The following is a 24,756-nucleotide window of genomic DNA, read 5'->3' as shown; positions in this document are numbered from 1 at the left end:
TCTAATCTCAGGATTGATGGTCCTTAACATTCCCTATGATCTCTTTCTTTTAGTATGAGTGTATGTTTTATGTGTACATCTTAACTACGCAGAGAACAGAAGTATTCCTAGGGCAATTGGATCACCTTGATGGAATTGACTAACATCAATAAAGTTTCCATTATCTTTTTTTTTAAAAAAAAGTACACTACAGTTCAGGGCTAGAGCACGAAAGAGTGATAAAGCAGGGCCTAGAAAAAACTGAATGTCGGTTTAGCAGCATTGGTAATCTAGTACACTACAATCTGATGTGGATCTAATACACAACAGAGATCATAGAATTGCATGCCTGTCAAGGTAAATTGGTGATGTGCAGCATTGATAAGAACAACACATTGCCTCAAACTTCTCTACATCTCGGAGGGTTCAGACAGTACATATACTGTATTTTCATCATTTACAGCTTAGGCATATGCAAACAGAAAACATAACTCCCAAAAGAATCACGCTGTGTGAATTTTTATCTGCATCCTCTCCAAGTCCAGGAAAAAAAAGGCATGAGGGTTAAAGACCAGAAAGAAAGAAAAAAAAATCGGTTATTCATCTGTTAAGTCTAGGCCTCCTGCAAAACACTAGTTAGGCAGATATACCCTGGTTATATGCAGTTCTACTTGTCGGGAGCCACCTCTGGAACGGCTGAGCCCTTGTGCTTTGGCGTCAATTCCACTAAAGATGGAGCACTCCGTGGCCGTGAACGAAATGATTCACTCAAGGACCGCTTCCACCTCCTTGTGCCATTTCGCTTGCTGCTTGCGCTAATAGGAAGAGCAGAAGAAGAGCGTGCAGTGTCAGGAGAGTCTAAGTCGATCTTTGATAGGGTACGCAAATTAACTTGACGCTTTCTCAATGTGCTGTGCTTCTGTCCGTTGCCATCAAATACGGTGTGAACAACACCATCGTCGGTCAAAAAACCATTCTCCATGCAATCACGCATGGCCAGGTCATCATATTCCTCATCAGACCTATTGCAATCTTCATCGACGGAACCTTCCATCTATCATGCAAGTTACCAGAAAAAGATGTTCACAGTGGATTCGAACAGTTTGTTAATCATGATAAAAGCGTAACATAGCCAACAGAAGATAACCACCTCTTACCTAGGTTTCAGAACATCATCTTCAGATCCTCAAATTAGTGTGGTTTTATTTTTTATACCTTAATACACCATATTACACTTTTTGTTCAAAACCCTAATGTATGATGGGCTCAAACTGCCTTTATATTTCACATGTTATGGATCTTTCCTGTTGATATCTAAGCATTCAGAACTTATCATAGGTAAGCAAAACAATCATCACCAACATAAGTTGAATGCAAGATTTATCTCTAGTTTTTTTAATTTAAGAAATATTAGTCACCACAACGAAACAGTAAGCTGTACCAACATAGATGAAGATTAATGTAACAGACCACATTGTCTCACCTCCTCATGGATCGCCCTTATGTCTTCTTCACTTAGGTCCTCCTCACTCCCTGAATTAGGTGGAACATCAGCCGCTTCTTCTTCTTCTTCTTCGTCATCATCACTTCCAGATGCCGCTGCTGATTCTTTAATCTAATCCCCCCAAAAAAGCACATGATAAAGCAGAAAAATAAGATTGCAGGTCGGCAGTACTTCCTGTATTAGTAATTCTCTCTCCACTAACAGTCACATGACAATGTAAGGAATAAAAATGTGTACCTCTTTACAATGTCCATCCAACTTCTTAGGAGAACCAGAAGAAGAAGGAACATGGCTTCCAGTGCCTTCATTAGCATTGTCCCATGACTCGTTGACACTTCCAGCTTGACTTGTACAGCCTGCATCAGTAGGCCAGGCACTTATTCCGAAAGCGCCAAACTGGAGATTGACTGACTCTGCCCTTCCAATATTTAGAGGCCCGTATATTGGATCGCCTACATATTTCTTACTGCCATTTTCCGAACCGCCTTTTCCATCCCCGCTGCTGGACTCAACCGGCCAAGCCTTTGAAACAGATCCATCCACATTGACAATGGCCATGAGCTTTCTTGAGGATCCTAACCTTTGAATCAATTTGAACATCCCCTTGGAACTCATGGAGTTGGCCACACATTGGTTTTTGTATTCCTCGTTTACAACTGCCACTGTGTTTGTAGCAGGGTCATATAACTGATCACCAGCAGCTCTCCTACGGAGGCAGCTAAAGACAGTGGCATGGATAGAAGCCACACTCCGATCAACATTAGTGTTGTTCACCTTGGGAACTAGGTACTTGTCGGCTCGGCTGCAGAGGTACTCTTGGATAGTTCTAATGTTGCTGATGTATTTGACGTACTTATTTTTTGTTGGGTCAAGTGTCATGTACTTTGCACGTACGGCAAACCTCTCGGTGTGCTTGCCCTCATCGGATATGTAGATCATAAAAGGTATTATAGAAGGATGTTTCCTCATTAGCCCCATCTGAAATATCAAAATGATTCGATAAAACCAACAAGGTTAAATTAGGATAGATGAATGCATGAAGAAGCCTATCATTGCACTTTGCAGTGAGTATAGTGTATCTATTTCTATTGGCATAATAAATAGAGTAAAATATAAATTTGGGAAACTAAATAATGGTAACAGTTTAGGAAGCACGTACCACAAAATTAAGGCTTAGGTGAACACCCTCAACAACAACTGATTCCTTGCGATCCTCCCAGGCAGTAATCAACCGATCCAAACTATCAATGACCATCTCACTTTGTGCTTTGTAGCCTTCTATGGCCATCTGCTTCTTCCCAATTGGTTTGCCGTCAGGTTTGTCATTGAGAGGCCTGGTTTTATCAAAATCAATGGTTGAGGTCGTTGAGATGCCTGAGCGTTTTTTGGCTTTGCGCCTAGCTTTAGCATCAGCGACCGCTACTGGGTCGAGGCATTCGCCTGCATGATAGGTAGATGCCCAGAGAAGGGGATTTTGTTTCTCTTCAACAAAGCTCCGCATCATGTGGCGAATGGAATCGGTGGAGACTACAGTAGTGATTCCTAATCTGCTCCCCTGTTGAAAGAATAAGGTCCAGCTTAGAAAGCATATATACACTGTGCTGTGCTGCTCAAGAGCAGCAAGGCATGGGTGTAGTTGTTGTTCTGTTTGTCTGTCTTATATAGGTAAAACATGGAACAACACATTTATTAGAAGGATGATTGTTATCCTGGTGCGAATGAGAGGATGCCGTGGCATGAAGAAAGTAAACATCCCAGGAAGAGAGAAGGAGACCAACCAGCAAGGTGGAAAGAGTAGACTTGCCGCAGCCGCTGGTTCCGCAGAGAAGAATGGTGACTGATTCCTTCCTTTCCCGGATCCTAACCAAAGAAAAGAAGAAGAATATGTATTACTCCAGTAGAGAAGAAGCATGGGGGATCTGAAGAGAAGAAATGTTAGAAATAGAAGAAGAGAGAGAGGGAGACCTGCAGGCTCGGTGGAGATCAGAGCGCTGGTCGGGGGCGACATACTTGTAGAGGGCGAGGGCGTGGCAGACGAGGCGGAGGAAGAGCGGGCGAGGGATGAGAAGGGTGGTGCGGCGCTTGTAGAGCTCGAACTGGAACTGCCTGGGGCTGGCGGCTTCCGCGTCGGCGGCCAGCTCGTAGCGCTGCACGCCACCGCCGCCGCCCATGGCCATGTCACCGCCCATGTGACCTCGGATCTCGTCGAACACCCTGCCGCTGATCTGCGGCGGGGGGGGATCTCAATCGACAAGATAAATGGAATGGATTGATGGGAAGAGAGGGGAGGGGAAACCTATCTCACCTCGAAGGCATGGCGCGGCTTGCATCCCATCAGCTGCAGAGTGCTGTGGAGGAGGGAGCGCGTGTAGCGGAAGGTGGCGCCATCGTCGTCGACCACCACAATGTACAGGAGCTTCCCCTGCCCCTGCCCCTGCACGGCGGCCATGTCGTCGCCCCTGGAATTCCAATCCTTTCCTTTCCTCTGCACCGTCCTTCTTCTTCTTGCCCTCCCCTCCGTCTCCTCCTTGGTTGGGGCAATTCCGTAATTCCTTTTGCGCCTGCCCTGCACCCCCCGACACCGTCTGCACCGCACCTAGCCCAACCTCACCCAACACACTTTCTACCGGGGCTATGTAAAAGAAAGAAAAAACAAATAAATAAAAAGGAGCTCTAATCAAATCAAAATAGTACCACTATATTGCTAGCCAGATAAGGCCCTATTTGTTTTAACTTAGAATTATTACAATTTTAATTATTAATAGTAAAGTCTAAACCTGAAGTATCAAGTAGCACTGCCAGCCTGCCATTATCGTTGTATATGGATATCTACCGGACCGAATTCAAACTCATCAGAATGAAGGCTTTTGTGACGCATTGGAGTCCTTTGACACGGCGAGGGTGGACTTGAGCGCTAAGCCAGAAGCGTTGGGTCTACTGGACGACAACAGCACGTCCTGTTGGCTGCTTTTGACACCGTCGTCGTGTTGTTGGCCATAACATCTAATGCATCTACAGTAGCACTGTAGCAGCGTCAATGACAACCAAATGCCAATGGTGTTGTAAGCAAATGGCATCAATTGCGTCAAGCTATACATTACCCCCTCCCCCGAGATCCAATAGATTTATACCCCCACTGCTTGTTAGAACACGACCTACACCCCTATCGTCTCCAATGCACCGCCCTCCCCTTGTCTAGATGTAGCTAGATCATGATTGGCACGTGTTTTGCCAGAAAACCCTGTTAGTTTCATCTTCTAGCCAAATGTTCTATCCAGAGAGAATAAGAAAAAAGAAGGGGATAAAGGAAAAAGGAAAAGCAATTTAGTCTTAGAATAATAGAAAATAAAGTAGAGGTATCTAGAGGTATTATTTGAATATTTATAAAATTATAATGACACTAGAAATGATATATTTTAAAATCATAAAATATATAAGGCATAAAATCCAATTAGCTGTACTGTTGCACAACAAGTGTAGGAAGTAGTGGAGTGGAGTAGTAGGTGCTATCAAAAAAAAAAAGCAGCAGCAGGACAGGGGAGCGGAGATCGAATTGGGAGTTGGGGAGGATTGGATTAGATTAGATTGGATTGGGGAAGAAGAAGAGGAATTGAGATGTGCAAGTCCAGATCCGACGCAGTGCCCGTCTCCTCCGTTGCTTCCCGATCCCGCCGCTCCTCGGCCACCACCTCTTCCTCCTCCTCCTCTTCCCGGCGGCCGGGCCCGGCCTCTTCGTCGATCTCCGGTAGCACAGCCAGCGCCGCGTCTTCCAGTTCAAGCTCCCTTGCCGCCGCCCGCGCCTCCCTCCCGGATCCGCCCGTGCTCTACCCGTTCCAGGAGGTCGCCGGCGCCACCAACAACTTCCTCGCCAAGCGCGCCCCGGCCTCCACCTACTGGCCCTGCACCCTGCGCGGCCGCCACGCCGCCCTCTTCCAGCTCCGCCGCGCACCACCTCCACGCGACACCGTGACCGGCAAGCTACTCGCCGCCACCGCCAGGTACCACCATACCAGCCTCGCCCCCCTGCTGGGCGGCTGCGTCGCGGGAGCCCACCTGTACATCGCCTACGAGTTACCCCCGGGCGCCGCCACGCTGAGCGCCTGCCTCCGCAGCCCTCGCAACCCCAGCTTCACCGCCCTCCGCACCTGGCTCTCCCGCGTCCAGGTAGCCGCCGACGTCGCCCAAGGCCTCGACTACATCCACCACCATGCCGCCGCCGTGCACGGCCGCGTCTCCTCCTCCACCGTGCTCGTCTCCGACCCCGGCCTCCGCGCGCGGCTCACGCACATGGGCGCGGCGCAGTTGGCGGAATTGGAAGATGAGGAGGAGCCGTCGCGGGAGGCAGACGTGCGCGCCTTCGGGCTGCTGCTGCTGGAGCTGCTGTCCGGAGAGCAGGCGACCACGTACCGGGTCCGGGAGGCGGTGGTTGAGACGGCGGCGGCGGCGCGGGCCAACGGGCGGGTGAGGAGCTGGGTGGACAGGAGGCTGGGCGACTCGTTCCCGCAGGCGGTGGCGGAGAGGCTGCTGGATGTGGGGCTGCGGTGCGCCTCCGCCTCGCCACCGCCGGAGATGACGTGGGTCGCCGGAAAGATATCCAAGGCCTACCTCGACTCACGGGCTTGGGACCACTCGCTTCAGCGCCCGCAGGCCCACCTCTCGTCTGTCTCGCTCGCCCCGCGCTGAGGCCCAGCTGCTTCTTCTCTTCTCATGTTTCCAAGGCCCAACTCAATATTTGGGCCTTCTTTCGTTTCGGTACTAATTCCGCCCGCCAAACTACTCTTCTTCTTTCCTCTAATTCATTCATGATTCCTATCAAATTCATCCACTATTTACTGCCTGACAAGAAAAACCAAGGACTAGCAAACAAACATCAATTCGTACGTGGATGGAGGAACTTACCTTTTCTTTGACCAAACTCTGCATTCAATTCATTATTACGTGCGCGGTGCTAATACTAAGCTTGTCTTCTCTGCGCCCAAAATTTTTTTTTCTCTTCAGTCTGACCAGCACGGAATAAAACACAACAAAAGTCACTAGCTACTTCTTCTGTACAAATATGCATTTGACCAGCTACATGTATACCTAGCTCCTCTTGCAATGGTTGGTTCCATATCATATCTGACAGTGACCATTTCTTAAGTTTGACTTAAGCCATCTGTTCCTTGTTTTAGCCCGGCCGCTACAACAATCAATCATACATCCAACCTGGTCATGCAAGTTTGTTTGTTAATTTGTCATGAAAAACAACAAATGAGCATGGAATTATGACTAGTAGCTCCGCTGGATCAGGAGCATCGATCTATTTTGACCTTTTTGCACCTTATGCACCCAGCTCGTAGCTACTATTACTCTGTCTGTGGTAGTAGTTCGGTCAATTCAAAAGTCGCATCTATAGAATGCATCTATCGTTATACTTAATTATAATTTAAAATATGATCGATGTGTCTACGTACACTGTTATCAGGTCAACGTGAGGAAGGAATTGAAGAAGCTACATGCTCCCTCTGATTATTTATTTATACATTATATCGATATTGTGTTTTCGTGCACATGAATTAAACAAACAACTAATTAAATAATTAATGTGGTTATACCATTTGTTTATTTTTTTTGTTTGCTTGCTTGTAAGAGTGATACATACAGTAATGTTAATTTATCGTGAAAAAGGCATAAAAGGATGAAAAAGTAAGGAGTAGAACATATATACCAAAATGAGAAACAACCTAGCTACGTACGTTTGAGAATTAATTGTAATTACTAGTGGAGTAGTACATTGATATTTTAGAGGCCGGGCAACGGTCGATATGATGAACGGATCGCTTATTTGACCAGCTGGGAGTGGAATTAAAGGAAGCATCTGGGTTTGTTCCTCCACCATCTGCGTACTCGAGCAGTCGAGTCGATTGCGTTGTGTCGATTCAATTCGTTGATTCCCTCCAATTAATATTTCTCTAGCTAATTAATATTTCTTTTAATTAAATCTCCTCTCAGGCATGATATTACCGTATATAGTGGAGTAGATAGTAACCGATGGGGCGATGGAGACAGCATACAACAGTTGCAGGTAGCTAGGTAGCCTTATAGAAGGATAACAGTGAGCTATAAACTTACTATAAGCTTAATACAAGCTGTAAGGCTCTGTTTCTTTCAGCTTGGGATTATTATAATCTAGATTATTGAGAGTAAGCTGAAAGAAACAGACAACTTATTAAAGTAGCTTATTATAATCTGGAGCCTAGCTTATTATAATCTGATAAGCTCATTTATGTGAGCTTTTTTTAGATTATTGGGTGAAAAAATACCCACCATGCCACCCCACTCCCTCTTTAGACTTGCAAACCCAATAATCTAGGCTCTAATAATCTAGAAAAGAAACAACTAACCGCTTATTCTACTACAGATTATAACAATCTAGCTTATATTAATCTGACTCAATAATCTAGATTATAATAATCCCAAATTGAAAGAAACAGGGCCTAAGACTAATACATTAAATGTATAAGTAAGAGATAGAGAGATAAGAAGAAAAATGTAGCCAACTTTATAACTAATCTATTATATATGTTGGTTTTAAGATGGGCTAATAGTATGATCTGAGCTTTACTATTATCCTTCCTCTTAGATACTGGAGTACTAGATATTTTGATCAACTGCTACTATACCATTACTCATCCATGCATGTATGGAGTGGAGTGGAATGCACCCTCCGTCCCAAATTAAGTTTATTTGTCGGTTTTTGTATATAGTGTTTGACCGTTCGTCTTATTTACAAAATTATGAAAAAACTAAAAAGAAAATAAGGCACACATAAATTACTATTTATGTTTTATCATTCAATAACAATAAAAAATATGGATCATAAAAAAAATTAAATAAATTTATTTTGGAAAGGATGGTGTATATATATTTTAATACGATGAATTGTTAATCATCTATTATATACTACAAGTCCATTAAACTTCCTACAAACGCTCTCAAGCCGCCACGTGAGACTAGTACAAACGCTCCTAGGCCGCCACATGGCTCTATCTAATCTGACCGTCGATTTTCACTTAAATTGGTGGATCCAATATTTTAGACCATTAGATTATATTTTCACTTAAATTGGTGGACCCGACATTTTAGGTAGGTCATTATATTAGATGTATTTTATTTTAAAGAAACTAATTATTTCGTTACTCTGTTACGTACGTACATGGAAGAAACAAGAAAAAAAACCACGCACAGAATTACTATAAAATCAATAAGAAAAAACCATACGTACTTGGTAAAATTGATTATATTTAAAATAGGTTTTTCTATTATTTAAAGATATAAAATATTTTACTCTATAAATTTACGTAAATACCAACGTTGATTTTCATTTAAATTGGCAGACCAAATCGATATTTTAGAATATTAGATTAGATGTATACATTATAAACTAAAAGTCCATTAAATTTCCTAAAAATGCCTTCTGACCATCAGTTTCCACTTAAATGGGTAGATCCATCATATATACTTTTAGGAAAATCGTAAGCCACGATGTGTTATGTCTTAAACATTAGATAAAATAACAGAAAATGTGAGAAAATAATGGTTCATCGGTTTCACTTAAATCATTTAGATAAAATCGAAAAAACCACCCCTCTACTTCGCCCTCCCCCACACATACGCACAACACGACATTACTCGTCCCATCCCTTCTCGGTTTGAGCTCTCCACTCTACCCATTCCTGTTTATATAGTGAGAAATAATAAACAATATTAAAACATGCATAAATTCAAAGCTACACATCTTATTTCTAATCTAAATATTGTTCTATTTATAATTAAACCAAAGATTTAAAGATCCATGAAGCCTATATTTTGAACTGGTATAAAATATAAAATAAAGCAAGTAATAGAATATGTCAATAGGGACTCAATTGAACTATTTAGAGAAAACGTAATAAGTTCGCAAAAAAATTGGTTCTTGCATTCACTAAAATTGGACTAACCATCGCATGTTCCATTTTTGTAATAATTTTAAAATGCTTAGACATTAATGGCCTTACATCTTTCCTATATATTACACATATAAACCGCACAAAGGTTCGCAGTATATAGTTCATTGAAAAGTTATATTTGTTACTATTAAATTGAAAATTTTGGATTCATGCTAACTAGGTATGTTCTTTTGAAAAATATAGTATAGATCACACAAATCACAAGGAAGCGAGGTATATGACATGTCTTTATTAATTTATAAATAAGTATGTAACAACTTGCATCAACTTAAACCGACTAGAAGGAGAACTACTTTATGGTACAAATAAAACATATTTATTAACAATAATAGTTCTTTAGAATTTGTTAAAAAAACAAGTAAACATTCTATTAAAAATGACAAAACAACTTATTTCTAATTTACACTTGATTTGTTAGACACATTTTCCAAACAAACTGAATCGAACTTCTTTCTATATAATAAAGAGATCATAGATAATTATTTATACATATGTATTAAATATTATATATTTTAAAACCAAAAAAATATCTTGCTAAAATTATCAAAGCAAAATGCCGATGAACAACATAGACGTCACCTGATGTGTTCTATTAAAAAAAACTTACCCGCGCAAATGCACGGGCTAACTTCCTAGTTATATTAAAAGTTAACTGTGTCAGGAATGCAACACAACAGCACAGCATACAGCGTTGAAGTGATGATTTGAAATTGGCTTTTGTGCAGCGCATGGTTATCGTGCATCATGCATATATGTGGATCCTGTGTATATAGTCAAACGTACAGAGGCTGAAAACACATGGGCCGGGGAGGTGGGGGGCATTACTATTATTTTATATAAATCTTAATTTGTTGTATATATATACTACTCTAGTTAGCCTGTGCTGACCCGGCCATGAATGGACCAATTAAGCGGCGCGCTGACCAGACTGCGTCCTCCTGCCTGCCTGCAACCGTGCGTGAATAACAATAATATAGTATACACGAAAGATTATATATATATATATATATATATATATATATATATATATATATATATATATATATATATATATATATATATATATATATATATATATATATATATATATATATATATATATATATATATATATATATATATATATATATATATATATATATATATATATATATATACACACACACACTACCTCCATCCCAAAATGTTCGACGCCGTTGACTTTTTTAAAAATATTTGACCGTTCGTCTTATTCAAAAAATTTAAGTAATTGTTAATTCTTTTCCTATCATTTGATTTATTGTTAAATATACTTTTATTTATACATATAGTTTTACACATTTCACAAAAGTTTTTGAATAAGACGAACGGTCAAACATGTTTAAAAAAGTTAACGGCGTCAAATATTTAGGGAATGAGGGAGTAATTAGTAGTGGTAGTTTTTCCACAAACATTGCACACGCGTGCGTGCGTGCGAATGTTACGTACTGGGGCGTCAATGTGTATGAAATCTTGGATATGATCGATTTTTCTCCGCCGCCTAGCTTGCTTTGGAGGTTTTGCCTTTGCTAATTTGCGGCCGCCGGTGTGATTGCCTTGCCGTACGTATATAGTATCGATTTTGGTCGATCGATCGTTTGATTAATTGCAAGAAAAAGCCCAACATAATTTCACGTACGTGTGCATTAGCGCAACATAAATATATATAAGTCCAGTGAAACGTATGTAGTAAGACATAAGAATCTGCCTCCGACCACTGAGATTAATCACTAATCAGTGGCAATATATATAAAGCAAGCATATATACAACTTGTTGGTTCCATGCATGGGGGCGGGTATTAGATATCTGAAAACCTTAATTTGAACAAAAATTAAACAACCATCCATGCACTGGTATCGATATGCTTGATGGATCTCCAAGTGATGGATGGATATATATATATATATATTTAAATATATATATATATATATATAAGAGTATATATGCATGGCGTGGAGCTTGATTTTGTCTGCCCATCCATCTATCTACTCCTCTATCTAATGGTAAGAAAAAACATATATATAATCCTCTACTGATTACTGAACATGAGAAGCTAGATCGATCGCGCGAGTAAACAACAACAACAACAACAAGAAGACAAGTTGATCGATCGTGAGTAGCTAGGATTGGCAATGACGATTTGGTGTAGTGGTGAAGTTGGAGATGGAGGAAGAAGAGGAGGAGGAGGAGGACTCGGATAGGCGGAGGAGCTCCTCCAGGTAGTCGGCACCGAGGTCCTCCAGCTCCACCACCGTCGGCTCTTGTTGTTGTTGTTGCATGAGCAGCATGTGCTTGGTAGGCTTGCGGCGCTTGCGGATGGAGTGGCGGCGCTTGAGGGCGAGTACCGGCGATCCTCCGGCGGCGCCGAGGGCGAGTGCCTGGAGCGACTCCTGGACGCGGTGGAGGGGGAAGTTGAGGACGGCGGAGGCGCCCCGGACGGAGAAGGCGGCCTGGTCGTAGGCCATGGCGGCGGCCTCTGGGCTGTCGAAGGTGCCCAGCCACACGCGAGCACCCTTGCGGGTGGAGTCGCGGATCTCGGCGGCGAACTTGCCCCATGGACGCTTCCGCACCCCGATCAACTGCTGCTGCCTCGGTGGCGGCGGCGGTGCAGGGCTCCTCCGGTGCTCAGGCTCAGCTGCTGCTGCTGATGCTCGCATGTCGGAGTCGTCGGATGATGATGATGATGAGGAGGAGGAGGAGGAGGATGACGAATCGGCCATGTCGGCCATGAGAGCGGTGAGGATGTGCATGTCGACGTCGCGGTCGCTCATCTCCGGCGGCAAGCTGCTATGGATATGGTGGTAGCTGTTGCTGTACGTGTACGGTGGCTGCATCATATATCCTCAAAAATCAAAACTCAAATGGAAATGGAGCTACTCTACTGTAGTAGGAAAGGAAACAGAGGAGCCGAAACTTTGAATGCGGTCATGTGGCATCGCGCGCTTTTTATAGGCGCGGCGCGATGCTATCTTTCCAAAAATAAATAATAAACAATGCTAGTACTCACTTCTACTGTGGGCGGATGGATGGATGGATTGACTAGTCTACGGTGGGACCCACCTCCAGCCATCCAGGCAGAGGCAGTACTAGAGGCCTTGGGGTTGGGAGGGGATGGATGCAATTCAAGACGCAGATAAGGCAGGCAAGCAAGCATGGAAGGAAGGAAGGAAGGAAGCCAGGGGCACGTGAGTGTGGGACCCACCCCACTCTTCGCTGACGTAGGGCGGCGACATACGACAATCCACCCTTACGTCCTTCATCCTCTGCACCCACCTCAAACTTCTTCTTCTCTGGAGTAGTCAGTGATGGTTTCTTTTTCTCATCAATGATTTTCAGGATACAAATTATTTTCGGTAATAAAGTAAAACAAATAGATTTAAAAATAGTTTCGTACATAAAAAAGCTTTTTACAATACCATACCGTTTGAAAACCCAAAAAAACTATATTGCAATCTTCCATTATTTTCAAAACAACAAGCCCTATGATAACTTCTGTATTTCCTAAAATAGATTCAAGGTTCAGGGGGTCAATAAACATCATTACTTGTATCATTACCTATAAATTTTGGACCCTTCAATCTCTTATAATAATTATCCAATAGGGGAGGGAGGATGTCCATTATTAGCAATGGTTCATCTTTGCTAATTAATACTCCCTCAATCTTGGGATATAACAATTTAGAATTGGATTGGACGTATTCTAAAACTACGAATCTAATTAAACCCCTATTCAAATTTGTAGTTAGTATACTATCATCCGATTCTAGATTGCTATATTTTAAAACGGAGAGAGCATATCTAGCTTTTAATTACCACAACAAACAATCATATTAGCGTATATACATATCGTACATATATACTCCTAGCTATTTATTTGAAAAAAAAAAAAAAATTAATGTGCATTGCGCAACCGATATGTCTGAATAATCCAGCTTCTATATTAATTAATTTCTTAAAGAAAGGAGAGGGATAATTGTGTTTATATATGTTCACACATAAAGTAGTAGCTGATCCAAAAAATATGTGACTTTATATGTTGCTTCCAGGAAGGCAGCAGGAGAAACAAAAGTTAGTTAACCTCAGGATGAGAGGAGGCAGGTGCAATGCATGCATCACTGATGATGCCTGCTACCGCTACTCCTAAATACAACCTCCTGCGCGATATCCATATATGACCAAGTCTGTCTCGACTGTCCCTGCACGATATCAATTCATTGTTCATGTACCTACAAATGCAGTTAATATATATTGATAATAATAACTAGATAAACTTCTAGTTAAATCAATTCACAGGAGGAAGGATCGAGGAATGCTGCTTCCCGCGCGCCTATGCACAGCCGGGTACATAATCCTTGTGATATCGAATAGTATTAATTAATCCTTAATTAATTGTCATCAATATATATATATATATATATATATATATATATATATATATATATATATATATATATATATATATATATATATATATATATATATATATATATATATATATATATATATATATATATATATATATATATATATATATATATATATATATATATATATATATATATATATATATATATATATATATATATATATATATATATATATATATATATATATATATATATATATATATATATATATATATATATATATGCTTGCTACTAATATAACGTCTATAATATATTATCTTGCTCTCATTCTCGTATAAGTCAGAAGAAAACGCTCAATTAGGATGATGATATGGTTTATAACAATTTAAATCATATATGTATTTATCGTTCAAAAACAAAATTAAGGCAACATCACTCAATGAGAAATGGAAAAGAAAAAAAATGTAATATAGATTAATTATCCAATGACAAAACTAAGGTGATAGCATGACTTTATAAGAGAAGATAAAAAAAGGAAGATAACTTGGACCATATATCACTCACCAAGGGTAAGCAACAATTCAGATGACGTAGTTTAATGAGAGAAGAGAGAAATAACATTATAACTACACTTATTAGTGGAGATAAACTTTATAGATATGTAGGATTCCATTCAAGCCACCGTTCAGTTACTTGAAAAAGGTCCTCTATGTATTGTGGTATTGACTTTTGAAATTGAAATTCAGCTTGGGCCTATAAAATTTTGAAGTTGAGTTTCAACTTCCAATGCGTGCATGACGCCCTTAATTTTATTGAAAAAGATTGTTTTCCCGTTATTTTGGTAAATGCTTTTTCTAGGGTAGAGTACTTTTACGGCGGTCTCTACCGGTAATATTCCACCACTAGTATTATCAACACTCATTGAAGCGGTCTAAACCATTGATTTAATTATGAGTTAGAGTATAACATACTGTAAATGATATCCATGGGTTGAGAAAAGATTGGATAAATTGTACTACGAGGAGGAACGACCAAGAAAGCATTCCTATAGCTCAACTATCCAACTACAGTGGAGGGCCACACCTTTACAACGAAAGTAAGGTAGGTGTGGCCAAAGCTATGGGGAGCGAGGGCAGCGCCAAGTATCAAGGTTGAAAAGGTAGGCTAGCTTGGTTTAGGGTCAAACAATCTTAGTTAGTAAGGCCATTTGACAATAGATTGGTTGGTGCAAGCATTGAGGTTGAAAGTCCAGGCTAGCAAAGGTTAGAAGATTGTTTTACAACATATATATTGATGGGTTGGGGTATCGAGGTTGACAATACTAGCTAAAATTTCGTGCGTTGCAACGGACATTATAAGAGATAAAAGAAAAAAAATTTACAAGTTTATATTATGGCAAAATTGGTTATATAGCATCGAAAGTTCACGTTTTTGGTTTTATAGTACCGAAAGTTCACGTTTTTGGTTATATAGCATCGAAAGTTCACGTTTTTGGTTTTATAGTACCGAAAGTTACCGGTTCACTTTAATAGCACCCAAAGTTCACCATGTTTCTATTTTTAACACTTCCGACAATTCTCGATCGTTTTCCGTCCGTCTTGATCGTTATTGATCCAGCCACACACGATATGACGTTTCTACCCCTCACAAGTACAAGTATAATGCATGTCAATGAGGGGTAGAAATGTCATATCGTGTATGTGGCTGGATCAATAACGATCAAGACGGACGGAAAAATTGACGGAAGTGCTAAAAATGGGAACATGGTGAACTTTGGGTGCTATTAAAGTGAACCGGTAACTTTCGGTGTTATAAAACCAAAATTGTGAACTTTTGATGGTATATAAACAATTTTGAAACTGTGAATTGAAATCTAAATATGCAGTTATCCATGTGTCAGTGTGTTTCAAAATTTCTTCTAATTCTCTGCTGTCGACGTCGATGTTGTGCTTGAAAGTAACGTTGACATAGACACACACATATACACATGTTTAGCTGTTTAGCTAGGTTTACCTGGATTCACTTATTAGCTACTCTATCTGTTTTAAAATAGATTTACTTTTCACTCACCTTACACGTACCAATACAAAGTAAAAAAAAAAGCTAAAATACCTCTTTTTTTTTATCAAATATCACTAAAATTATTTTCTATTTATCTACTCCCTACATTCGTACCATGTTTTCACAAACTCTAATGTAATAATTACTAAAAATTAACTTATTTTAGCATAAATATAAAGAGCTAAAAATAAACTTATTCTAGGATGGAGTGTGTAGGTAGATACTGTTAAGAGACTCCATCCATCCTAAGGGCAAAACATAATACTGCAAAACGTAGGAAAAACACAGCAATGACCCTTTGATTGAACTGCAGAAAAAACACAGGAATCGGATGAGAGAGATAGATCAACTCAAAGAAAAGTTTCCAAGAGGTTGGAGCTATTGCTAAATTTTCTCCAAAATCTCTATAGGATTGTCCATTCCATAGAAATTTTAAAGGATAGAATATGATTCAATCCTTTGTTTTAAAGAGCTTCATAGGAAAATTTTCTATAGGATTAGAATTCTCCAAAATTCCTATATTTTCTCTAAATCAAAAGGGCCCTTAAAAAACCAATTTAGGTGAGGATTTGACACCACATAGGATAATAAATCTGGACACGAGGGAGTATGGTGTGAGTGTGGAATATTTAATTGGAAAAATGGTGAAGTGGTTGATTATATAGTACTTCTATATGGTAGGAGCATATATATAAGATAAAATTTGTGATAAAGAAATTAATGTAATTTCTTAAGCAGATAGTACAAAAACAGTGGACCAATGAGTGAGATTTTCTTCTCCTCTACTTAGTACTAGAAAAATATTGTCCTAAAAGAACTTAATTTTAAGCATGCTTATATTTTCAATCATCTAGATTTTTCTAAGATTAAAATATTTAATTTGATGTATGAAAACGATGTGTGTAAATTAGTTTTTTTTTAAAAAAAGATCTTTATAATATGACAGCATTGGTGGATTTTTGTACACATAGTATTACAGAAAAGATTCGACGTTGTATTTTAGGGCCATATATATCAATCGATTAGCAAGGTAGGTACAGACGGTTAAGTCTGGTGTGACTGTGGAATATTTAATTGGAAAACTGGGGATGTAGTAGGAGCATATATATATATATATATATATATATACTCCAATGTAATTAATTTGCGATGTAGAAATTAATGCAATTTATTAATTAATATAAGTGCATATTATATATTTTAGGCTGAAGTGAGACAATATATGCATGCAAATGAATGGGTCCCGGCCGGCTGGTGGATGGGAAAGGGGATGGGATCGGAAAGGAGGAGCAAGCGGAGCGGAAGCTTCCTTAATTCACAACCATGGCCATGGCGGCGGCACTCGATCGATCAGGAGATCGATGGGGATGGACATGGACGTTTTTGTGTCCAGGTCCATATATCGAACGCCCGCCCGGCGCCTCATACACAGATAATTAATTACGGAGTACTTACGAGTAGCTAGCAAGCATATATACACTCAGGTACGTAGCTAGATCGATCGAGTACGTACATGTAGATACTAAGCAGCTTGCTTGAAATTTCGGGGATGCTACGTAACTATATAGCCGGCAGCCGGAAGCTCAGCTATCTAACAATAATGAGCGAGAGCCGAGCTGAGGATGCATAATTATTATTAGGAAAATGATGTACTAGTACTTTTTTTCATTTCAAAATATATAACGACTTTATCTTTTCACATAATATTTGATCATTTATTTTACTTTTTTTAAAAAAAATATACAAATATTATTTATTTTATTGTGACTTGTTTTATCATCAAATAAAATATAAGCTTTAACTTACACTTTTTATATATATTTATATTAATTCTTTTGAATAAGACAAATGGTCCAACATAGTACGGAAAGTAAACGGTGTCATGCATTTTAAAAAAACTTACTATATCCATTTTAGATTATACGCCTTTTTAGCATTACTTATATTCATATATATATATATGTTAATCTAGATTCATATATATATATATATATATATGTGTGTGTGTACGTACATACGTACATATGTACATATGTATGTATATATATATATGTATATATATGTATATGTATATACGTATATATGTATATATATATGTGTGTATGTATATATATGTATATCTATATGTGTGTATGTATATATATATATATAGATATGTGCGCGCGCATAATGATATAAAACCTTATAATACGAAATGGAGGAAGTGATATATAATAGTATATAGGCATGTCGCGATCGATATATCACTGTCACCATCTTTATCTCCCTCAACTCGATCGTTATATCGGCGCTCACTCTCCTATCGTTTTTTAAATGAACCGTACGTACGCATAAAATCACTAGAAAACTGTATAATCAGGAAAATCGAAAACACTAGCCACACCAAACAACTACAACATAAAACACCCATTACTCGGAACAAATTAATAGGAACCCTCCTCTATTGTTAATCAGTAGTAAAAAGGAGTAGTTACGGCCCTGTTTAGTTCCCTAGATATTTTTTCCAAAAAAACATCATATTGAATTTTTGAGCACATGCATGAAACTTGAATGAAAAAAAACTAATTGCACAATTAGGGAAAAAATCGCGAGACGAATCTTTTGAGCCTAATTAATCCATGATTAGCCATAGGTGCTACAGTAACCCACATATGCTAATGACGGATTAATTAGGCTTAAAAGATTCATCTCGCGATTTCCAGACGAGTTATGAAATTATTTTTCTCATTCGTGTCCGAAAAGCCCTTGACATCCGTTCAAACATCCGATGTGACACCCAAAAATTTTCTTTTCGCGAACTAAACAGTCCCTACGTATCAAGATTTTGGAATATACTATTGATGTGATGGTGGAGTCATCACCTAGCGGCATTCAAAGATAGAGAACTTTTATGGGACAATATACTACAAGTATATACTAGCAGTTGTTGGTGCGGAGATGGCGAGTCATGATCAAAAATATATCGTGCCATTTAAAAATATTGTATATATGTAAAAAAAACAAGTACCACTCCACGATTAATTCAACAAGATTTATATATACTCCATGATACTATATATGTGCATATAGCAATAAGCTTTGCTAAGCAGAGACGACACTAGTAGCTACTTTGGGCCGGGAATAATCGTCTTTGGAGGCTAAGCCCAAGTGCGGCCCATAAGCAGTGGGCTTCTGTCGCAAGATTATTTGATCATGCCGATCGATAATGAGCTTACCTATTTATTCCAATCATCAATTAATTTATCTACTAATCTCCCACAAATGTAGTATAATATATATAATACATATGCAGACCTGGGGGATCAACCAGCAACCATACTGCATAGCTAGTAGCTCGCTTATTCTCATGCATATACTTCCTCCGTCAAAAAAAAAAAAACTTAACTAAGAGGAAATGTGACCCCTACTAAAGTGAATCTGAACTAACCTTTATTACCCCTTCTACGTTGAGTACTTTTTTGGACAGACGGAGTGCTTCACTACTGGAGTTCTGCAATCATCTACTCCCTCCGTTTCAGGTTATAAGACATTTTGAGTTTGATCAAAGTCAAATTGTTTTAAGTTTGACTAAGTTTGTAGACAAATATAGTATTATTTATAATACTAAATTAGTTTTGTCGAGGAGTGATCCTCTCTAGCGGGAGATCGTGAGACCCCCCTTTCATGAGTTCGGCCGGGGGAAAAAGCTCGCCTCTGGAAATCGCGTATTCGTCCCCAAGGCTCCTAGCTAGCTCGCACACAATGAAATTATACAGATTCGGGCCGCTATGAAGCGTAATACTCTACTCCTGTGTATGGGAATTAGACTGAGAGTTACAAGGGTTCCTAAACTCCGGAGAACGCTCTTACTTCCCTCCTCCTCGAGTTCAGGTTTTCAGAGAGTCGTCCCCTTTCTCGGTGGGCAAAGTCCTCCTTTTATACCTCAAGGGGATACCACATGCACCGCCTCTACCTACTCTTCTCTCGGGTGGGGACCCGCCCTACCTTGACCGGAACTCGACCCGTGCCTTCGCCTGGAAGCTAAACCACAGCTTGTCCTTGAGCGGGGCCCAGCGCCGTCCCTCGCCTGACACAAAGGACAGCCCTGTCAATCCCTCAGTAATGGGTGAAGACTTGTGGTGGCCGCCCTCCGAATGACCCTCCGATGGGACGGGTCATACCTACTTCCACTCCGCTGGAAGCAGACATGGGAGCACGGTTGTCCGTCCAGTCAGACGTGACCGGCGTCAGGCCGGTCACAGCTCGGTCATTCTTGACCATCGCGCGCCAGTCGGGCTCGCCGCACGTTTGCCCCACTGCATTAAATGCGACAGGGGGCAGTTGGGGCGCTGCGCGCATTAAAGGAGGTTCAGCCTGGGCCCCCTCCTCGCTTGCTCCCCTCGCCAAATGGCGGCTGGGCGAGGGCCCCGGGGCAAAGCGGTGCAAGGGCCCGAGGGGCATGACGTGGCACCCCGAGGCCTCCCCCGGTCGCTCCTACGATTCGTGGAATGCGGGGGTAGGACCAGGCTGTAGGGACATGTGGCAGGATGGGAAGGTAGATTCCCCTCACCTCGCATGCCCCCGGGCCCATATCTCCGACAGTAGCCCCTGGCACCACATCGGACGTTGGCCTCCTGAGGTCGGTCTGACGTGGCGCCTCACGACTTCCCAAGCTGGGGTTGTGGCCCCGGCGGGGAATCTAAGCGGATGCCGCCGAGTGGCCAGGTTGGCGTATCAACAACAACGGCGATTTGACCGCCACTAACCGCGCTGATGACGGGGTGCTTAAGGCGCGAAAATCAGAGGGTCGGTTGGACCACACCTCGACTCCCTCGCCCGCCACGCATGCGGCAGTACTGGTGGCGATTCGCCCAGATTGCGCCCGTGAACGTCGCACGCCCTACGCCGAGTGTGCTGCTGACAGGCGCACTAAATACGGGGCGCAGATTCAGTGGGCGTAGTGATGAGTTGTCGCGGGAAACGATGTGGCAACTGCAGGCGCGAGAATCGTGGGGGCAACCGTGAGGGCATGAAACGAGGAGGCGAGCGTGGGCGAGGCAAGGATAAAAGGATACGGAGGCGGGGACTTTGCCTCCTTCCTTTTGCCAACTGCTCACCCGCACACTCGCTCCCTAAGCCCTTACATTCTCGCCACTCCACGCTACTCCGCACGCCAAGCCCCTCGTCGTTTCTCCGCTAGTCATCATGGCCCAAGATGCTGGCGACGCTGTGCTTCCGGCATCACGCATTACGGCGGATAGGCACCTTAGTCTCCCTCGCAAGATCATGCTGGAAGGCGCCGCCGTGAGGGCGGGGGAGTCGCAGCCGCGGCCGCAGTACCCGGAGCGATCTGTGCACCTCCTATCCTTTGCCATGGCGGGGTTGATCCCGCCATTCTCCGGATTCCTCCACGAGGTTTTGGATTTCTACGAAATCCATGCCTTGCATCTCGCACCCAACGCCGTGATGACGCTGGCCATCTTCGCACATCTGTGCGAGATGTTCGTCGGGGTGCGGCCGACGATGCGGCTGTTCTAGTCTTTCTTCGTCCCACAGCTGCTGCAAGGTGCGGGGGTGGGGGGATGCTACTTCCAGCCCCGGCCAGGCACGGCGGGGCAATACATCGAGAGTCGTCTCCGCAAGAAATAGGAGGACTAGAAGAAGGATTGGTTCTACACCGCGCTGTCGGACCACCCGCGACTTCGGCTCCCCACCGGCCATCCCGAATGATCCGCCGCATGGCTGGCGGTTTCGGAGCTGGGCGAGGAGTACGACGTAGTGCGGGATCACCTTAGGGGCCTACGAAGCCTGGGCCTCACAGGGGCGATGATCTTTGGCGACTACTTCCGCCGCCGTATCGCGCCTCTCCAAGATCGATCCCGTGGCGCGTGGGAGTACACTGGACCCAACGATCCCATGCGCACGCATGTGGGCGAGAGCTGGGATTGGGGCGAGGAGGACGCGAAGACGATGATTCGGCAGGTGCTGGGTCTGGACACCGCCAAGCAAACGTTGATTCCAGATGGGATCCTTCCCCTCTGCAGCGACGACGACCGGGAGAGTATCCTGGCTGTGATGTCGGCCGTCGGCGCCGGCAGGGATCGGTCCCGCCGGGGCGGCGCCGGTGGTGGCGCTGTCGGCGTGGGTAGCAGCGGCACGACCGCAAGCGGGAGTCGGACCAGCGGCCCCCCCGGGGGTGGCAGCTCCAGGGCACCCGGCACAAGCCGCGGGCCCGGGGTCGACTTGGCCAGCGACCCGAAAGGGAAGCGGAAAATGTCCGAATCTCGACCGCCCTCTCCCCCGCGCGGAGGGGGCGCCGAGCGCGTGGCGGACCGACCGCCGGCGGGCCACAAGCACCTCGCCGCGCCTGAAGTTGGACGGTAGAAGAAGCAGCTCCGGAAGATAGGTCAAACAGAGCCGTGTCGGGGGAGCTTCATTGAGCCCCCGAAGTGGACTTTCAACCACCCTCCCCGCAGGTACGACTGCCGGCACCCGCTTCGGTGCTTTTTGCTCATCTCGGTCTCTCGTTCCTTCCTCTTCTTTTTCCTTGTTAACGCGATCAGGGTTCTTCTGTAGCGAGATCCCTTCCCGGGGGTCTCGGGGTCCGACCCTTTGAAGGGGACAAAGTCTGAGCGACCGGAGCGGCCCGTGCTTGGCCGATCCAAGGCTGCAGGGCCTTCACAGCCTCCCGGCGGGGCCCACGGGCCGCACACCGGGTCTAGCCCTGGGTTCACCACAGCCGGGACTCGACCCACCACGAGCGATAGTGGCGGCGGCGTCTCTCCCGGGGCCGACTCCGAGGCTCGGACCCACGCGGAGCGCCACCCGGGAGCGGGGGCCAAGGGGGTCGCGGCCCGGAAGCCGAGGCCGGAGGCGGCCCTGAGCCCGAGGCCGAGGCCGAAACTGGGGGCGGGCCCGAGCCTAAGGCCAAGGCCGAATCTGCCCGAGGGCCCGAAGCGGGGGGCGAGAGGAACAGCCGCTCCCCCTTGCACTTGGGGCGCCCTCGGGGCTGGCCGCGCAGGAGGGGGCTGAGAACAGCCACCAGTCTCGCGGGGGATCCAGCTGCACTCTGTCGTCCCGGGGGCGGACCGCAACTTTTTCTTCTCCGACTCCAACAAGTATGGAGCCGCTCCTACAGGTGCTCACCACCGCCGATTCCACCGTCCGGGAGGGGCTCAACGCCCAAGTTCAAGCCCTGGCGGAAGAGCGGGCAGCCTTGGAGGCAGAGTGGGCACAGCTCGCTGCGCACCGCGCGCGGGTTGACGAGGGGCGCCGCGCCGTGGACGACATGGTGAAGGTGGGACACAAAATGCGCCAAGCCCAACTGGTTGAAATCCAGGTGCGTGAGGAGACGCTGGACTCTGTTATGCGGGAGACGGAGGAAGAGCGGCAGGCAGCACTGATTGCCTCAAGCGTCCTGGATGAAGCGCTGGGCGACATCCGCTTACAGTATGAGGCCCATGCCGAGGACCTGGCGAAGAGGGTTAAGGACGCCCGCGGTGTTCTCGATGCGGCTGCCGCCCAAGAGCGGCGGGCATCGGAGGCTGACGCCTCGCTGCGGGCTCGGACGGCGGCGCTCGAGGCCGAACGCAAGGCCTTAGATGAGACCGCTTGCTCCGCGCAGGAGTTTGAGGCCACGATTCGTCGGCAATCGAGGTCTTCTACCGGAACCAGCGCGAGCAGGACGCGCGCAGCCAGGAGCAGGCGCAGCGAGCCCAGGAGCTGGAGGGGCGGGCTCAGGCGCTAGAGGAGCAAGCACGTCTGCTAGATCAGCGGGAGTCCACCTTGGCCACTCACGAGAGAACGGCAGCGGAGGCGGAGGCCTCCCTTCGCCTTCGTGAGGAGGCCGCAGCCGAGCGTGACCGGACCACCGTCGCCGCGCGAAAGCTTCGGCAGCCGTCGCGCAGAGGAGCTACGGCTCCAGGAAGAGGCGTGCCGGGAATGGGACGCCGCACTCGCCGAGCGCGAAGCCGAGGTGAACCGCCGTGAGGTGGCGGAGCGTCGGCTGGGTGAGCAACTCGCGAAACGCGAGGAGGCCGTCGCCGGGCGCGAGGCTCGGCATCTGGAGAGTGCTCGTGCCGAGCGTGCGGCGATGGCGGCGAGGGCTTCTGAGCTGGAGGCCCGGGAGAAGGACCTGGCGGCGGGCGGGCAGCCCGGCGGCGTGGAGTTGGTGAGCCAGCTTACCGCGGCTCAGAGCACTCTTGCCGACCTAGAGCGCATGGTGCAAGACCAGGTTGGGGAGATCGCGGCCCTCCGCCTTACCAACGAGATCGGACCCGGGCAGCTCTCCGATGTCGTCGATCGGCTGGAGCGCGCGGGGCACCGAGTTGGCATCTCCGTACGCCGGGATAGTAAGCTCCCGCCCACACAGCTGGCACTCATGCTCCGGCTGGACGGGCTGGCGGCAGATCTGGAGAGGCTAAAGGAGGAGGTCGGCGAGACCGTGAAATCGTCGTCGGCTTCCTTGGTGCGGGCCGCGGTGGAATTGGTCCTCGCGACCACCAATCCCGCGACCCCGATTTTGTCCAATGCGCGCACTCGACGATTTCCCCCCGGGGAGCAAGGCAAAGGCTCGGGAGCAAGTCCGGGAGGCGGCTGACGCGATCGTCTCTAACTTTGAGGGGTCGGCCCCTCGGTTCACCTTCGGGCTTGCCTCGGACGAGGAGAGCGGGAGCGGAGACGGTGGTGACGACGTCGGCGGCGAGGAGTAGGACGACATGGTTAGCTGCGCCGGCCTCGGCGGTTTTCAGGTTGCCCAACGCCACTTAGGGTTCGGAGTAAGCGCGAATCGTCCTTTGAACCGAGACGAGCCAGAGGAAAGAGTGAGAAAAAGGGCGCGTAACGGCCTCCACTTTAGGT

The 24,756-nt window shown here is 44.8% G+C and overlaps 4 protein-coding genes across 5 annotated transcripts; 2 read left to right on the top strand and 2 right to left on the bottom strand.

Annotated features, from left to right (window-relative positions):
• Positions 1 to 325: 325 nt before the first annotated feature.
• On the bottom strand, positions 326 to 4,092 carry LOC4347923 (P-loop NTPase domain-containing protein LPA1 homolog). Of its 2 annotated transcripts, none has more exons than NM_001422960.1 (7): positions 3,789 to 4,092; positions 3,449 to 3,708; positions 3,262 to 3,343; positions 2,643 to 3,038; positions 1,721 to 2,461; positions 1,463 to 1,594; positions 326 to 1,033 (listed from the first exon to the last, which is right to left on the bottom strand). In NM_001422960.1, the coding sequence occupies exons 1-7, from the start codon at positions 3,930 to 3,932 to the stop codon at positions 647 to 649; spliced, it is 2,142 nt and encodes a 713-aa protein (NP_001409889.1). In that variant the 5' UTR covers positions 3,933 to 4,092; the 3' UTR covers positions 326 to 646. The 2 variants fall into 2 exon arrangements, with proteins under 2 accessions (NP_001409889.1, XP_066159998.1); XM_066303901.1 differs by having other exon boundaries at positions 358 to 1,033; positions 3,449 to 3,703; positions 3,789 to 3,952.
• Positions 4,093 to 4,901: 809 nt separating this feature from the next.
• On the top strand, positions 4,902 to 7,078 carry LOC4347922 (chitin elicitor receptor kinase 1). Its single transcript, NM_001422959.1, has one exon. It carries the CDS (start codon positions 5,099 to 5,101, stop codon positions 6,164 to 6,166), a length of 1,068 nt encoding a protein of 355 aa, NP_001409888.1. The 5' UTR covers positions 4,902 to 5,098; the 3' UTR covers positions 6,167 to 7,078.
• A 4,101-nt stretch (positions 7,079 to 11,179) lies between these two features.
• On the bottom strand, positions 11,180 to 12,407 carry LOC9266123 (ethylene-response factor C3). Its single transcript, XM_015756876.3, has one exon. It carries the CDS (start codon positions 12,325 to 12,327, stop codon positions 11,611 to 11,613), a length of 717 nt encoding a protein of 238 aa, XP_015612362.1. The 5' UTR covers positions 12,328 to 12,407; the 3' UTR covers positions 11,180 to 11,610.
• Positions 12,408 to 23,017: 10,610 nt separating this feature from the next.
• LOC136351729 (uncharacterized) lies at positions 23,018 to 23,644 on the top strand. The gene has a single exon (XM_066303999.1). The coding sequence runs from the start codon at positions 23,018 to 23,020 to the stop codon at positions 23,642 to 23,644; it is 627 nt and encodes a 208-aa protein (XP_066160096.1).
• Positions 23,645 to 24,756: the final 1,112 nt, after the last annotated feature.

This window comes from Oryza sativa, chromosome 9, assembly GCF_034140825.1.
Source record: "Oryza sativa Japonica Group chromosome 9, ASM3414082v1".
Classification (NCBI taxonomy): domain Eukaryota; kingdom Viridiplantae; phylum Streptophyta; class Magnoliopsida; order Poales; family Poaceae; genus Oryza; species Oryza sativa.
The sequence above is the reverse complement of the archived record's forward strand: the minus strand, read 5'-3'. Positions and strand labels throughout refer to the sequence as shown.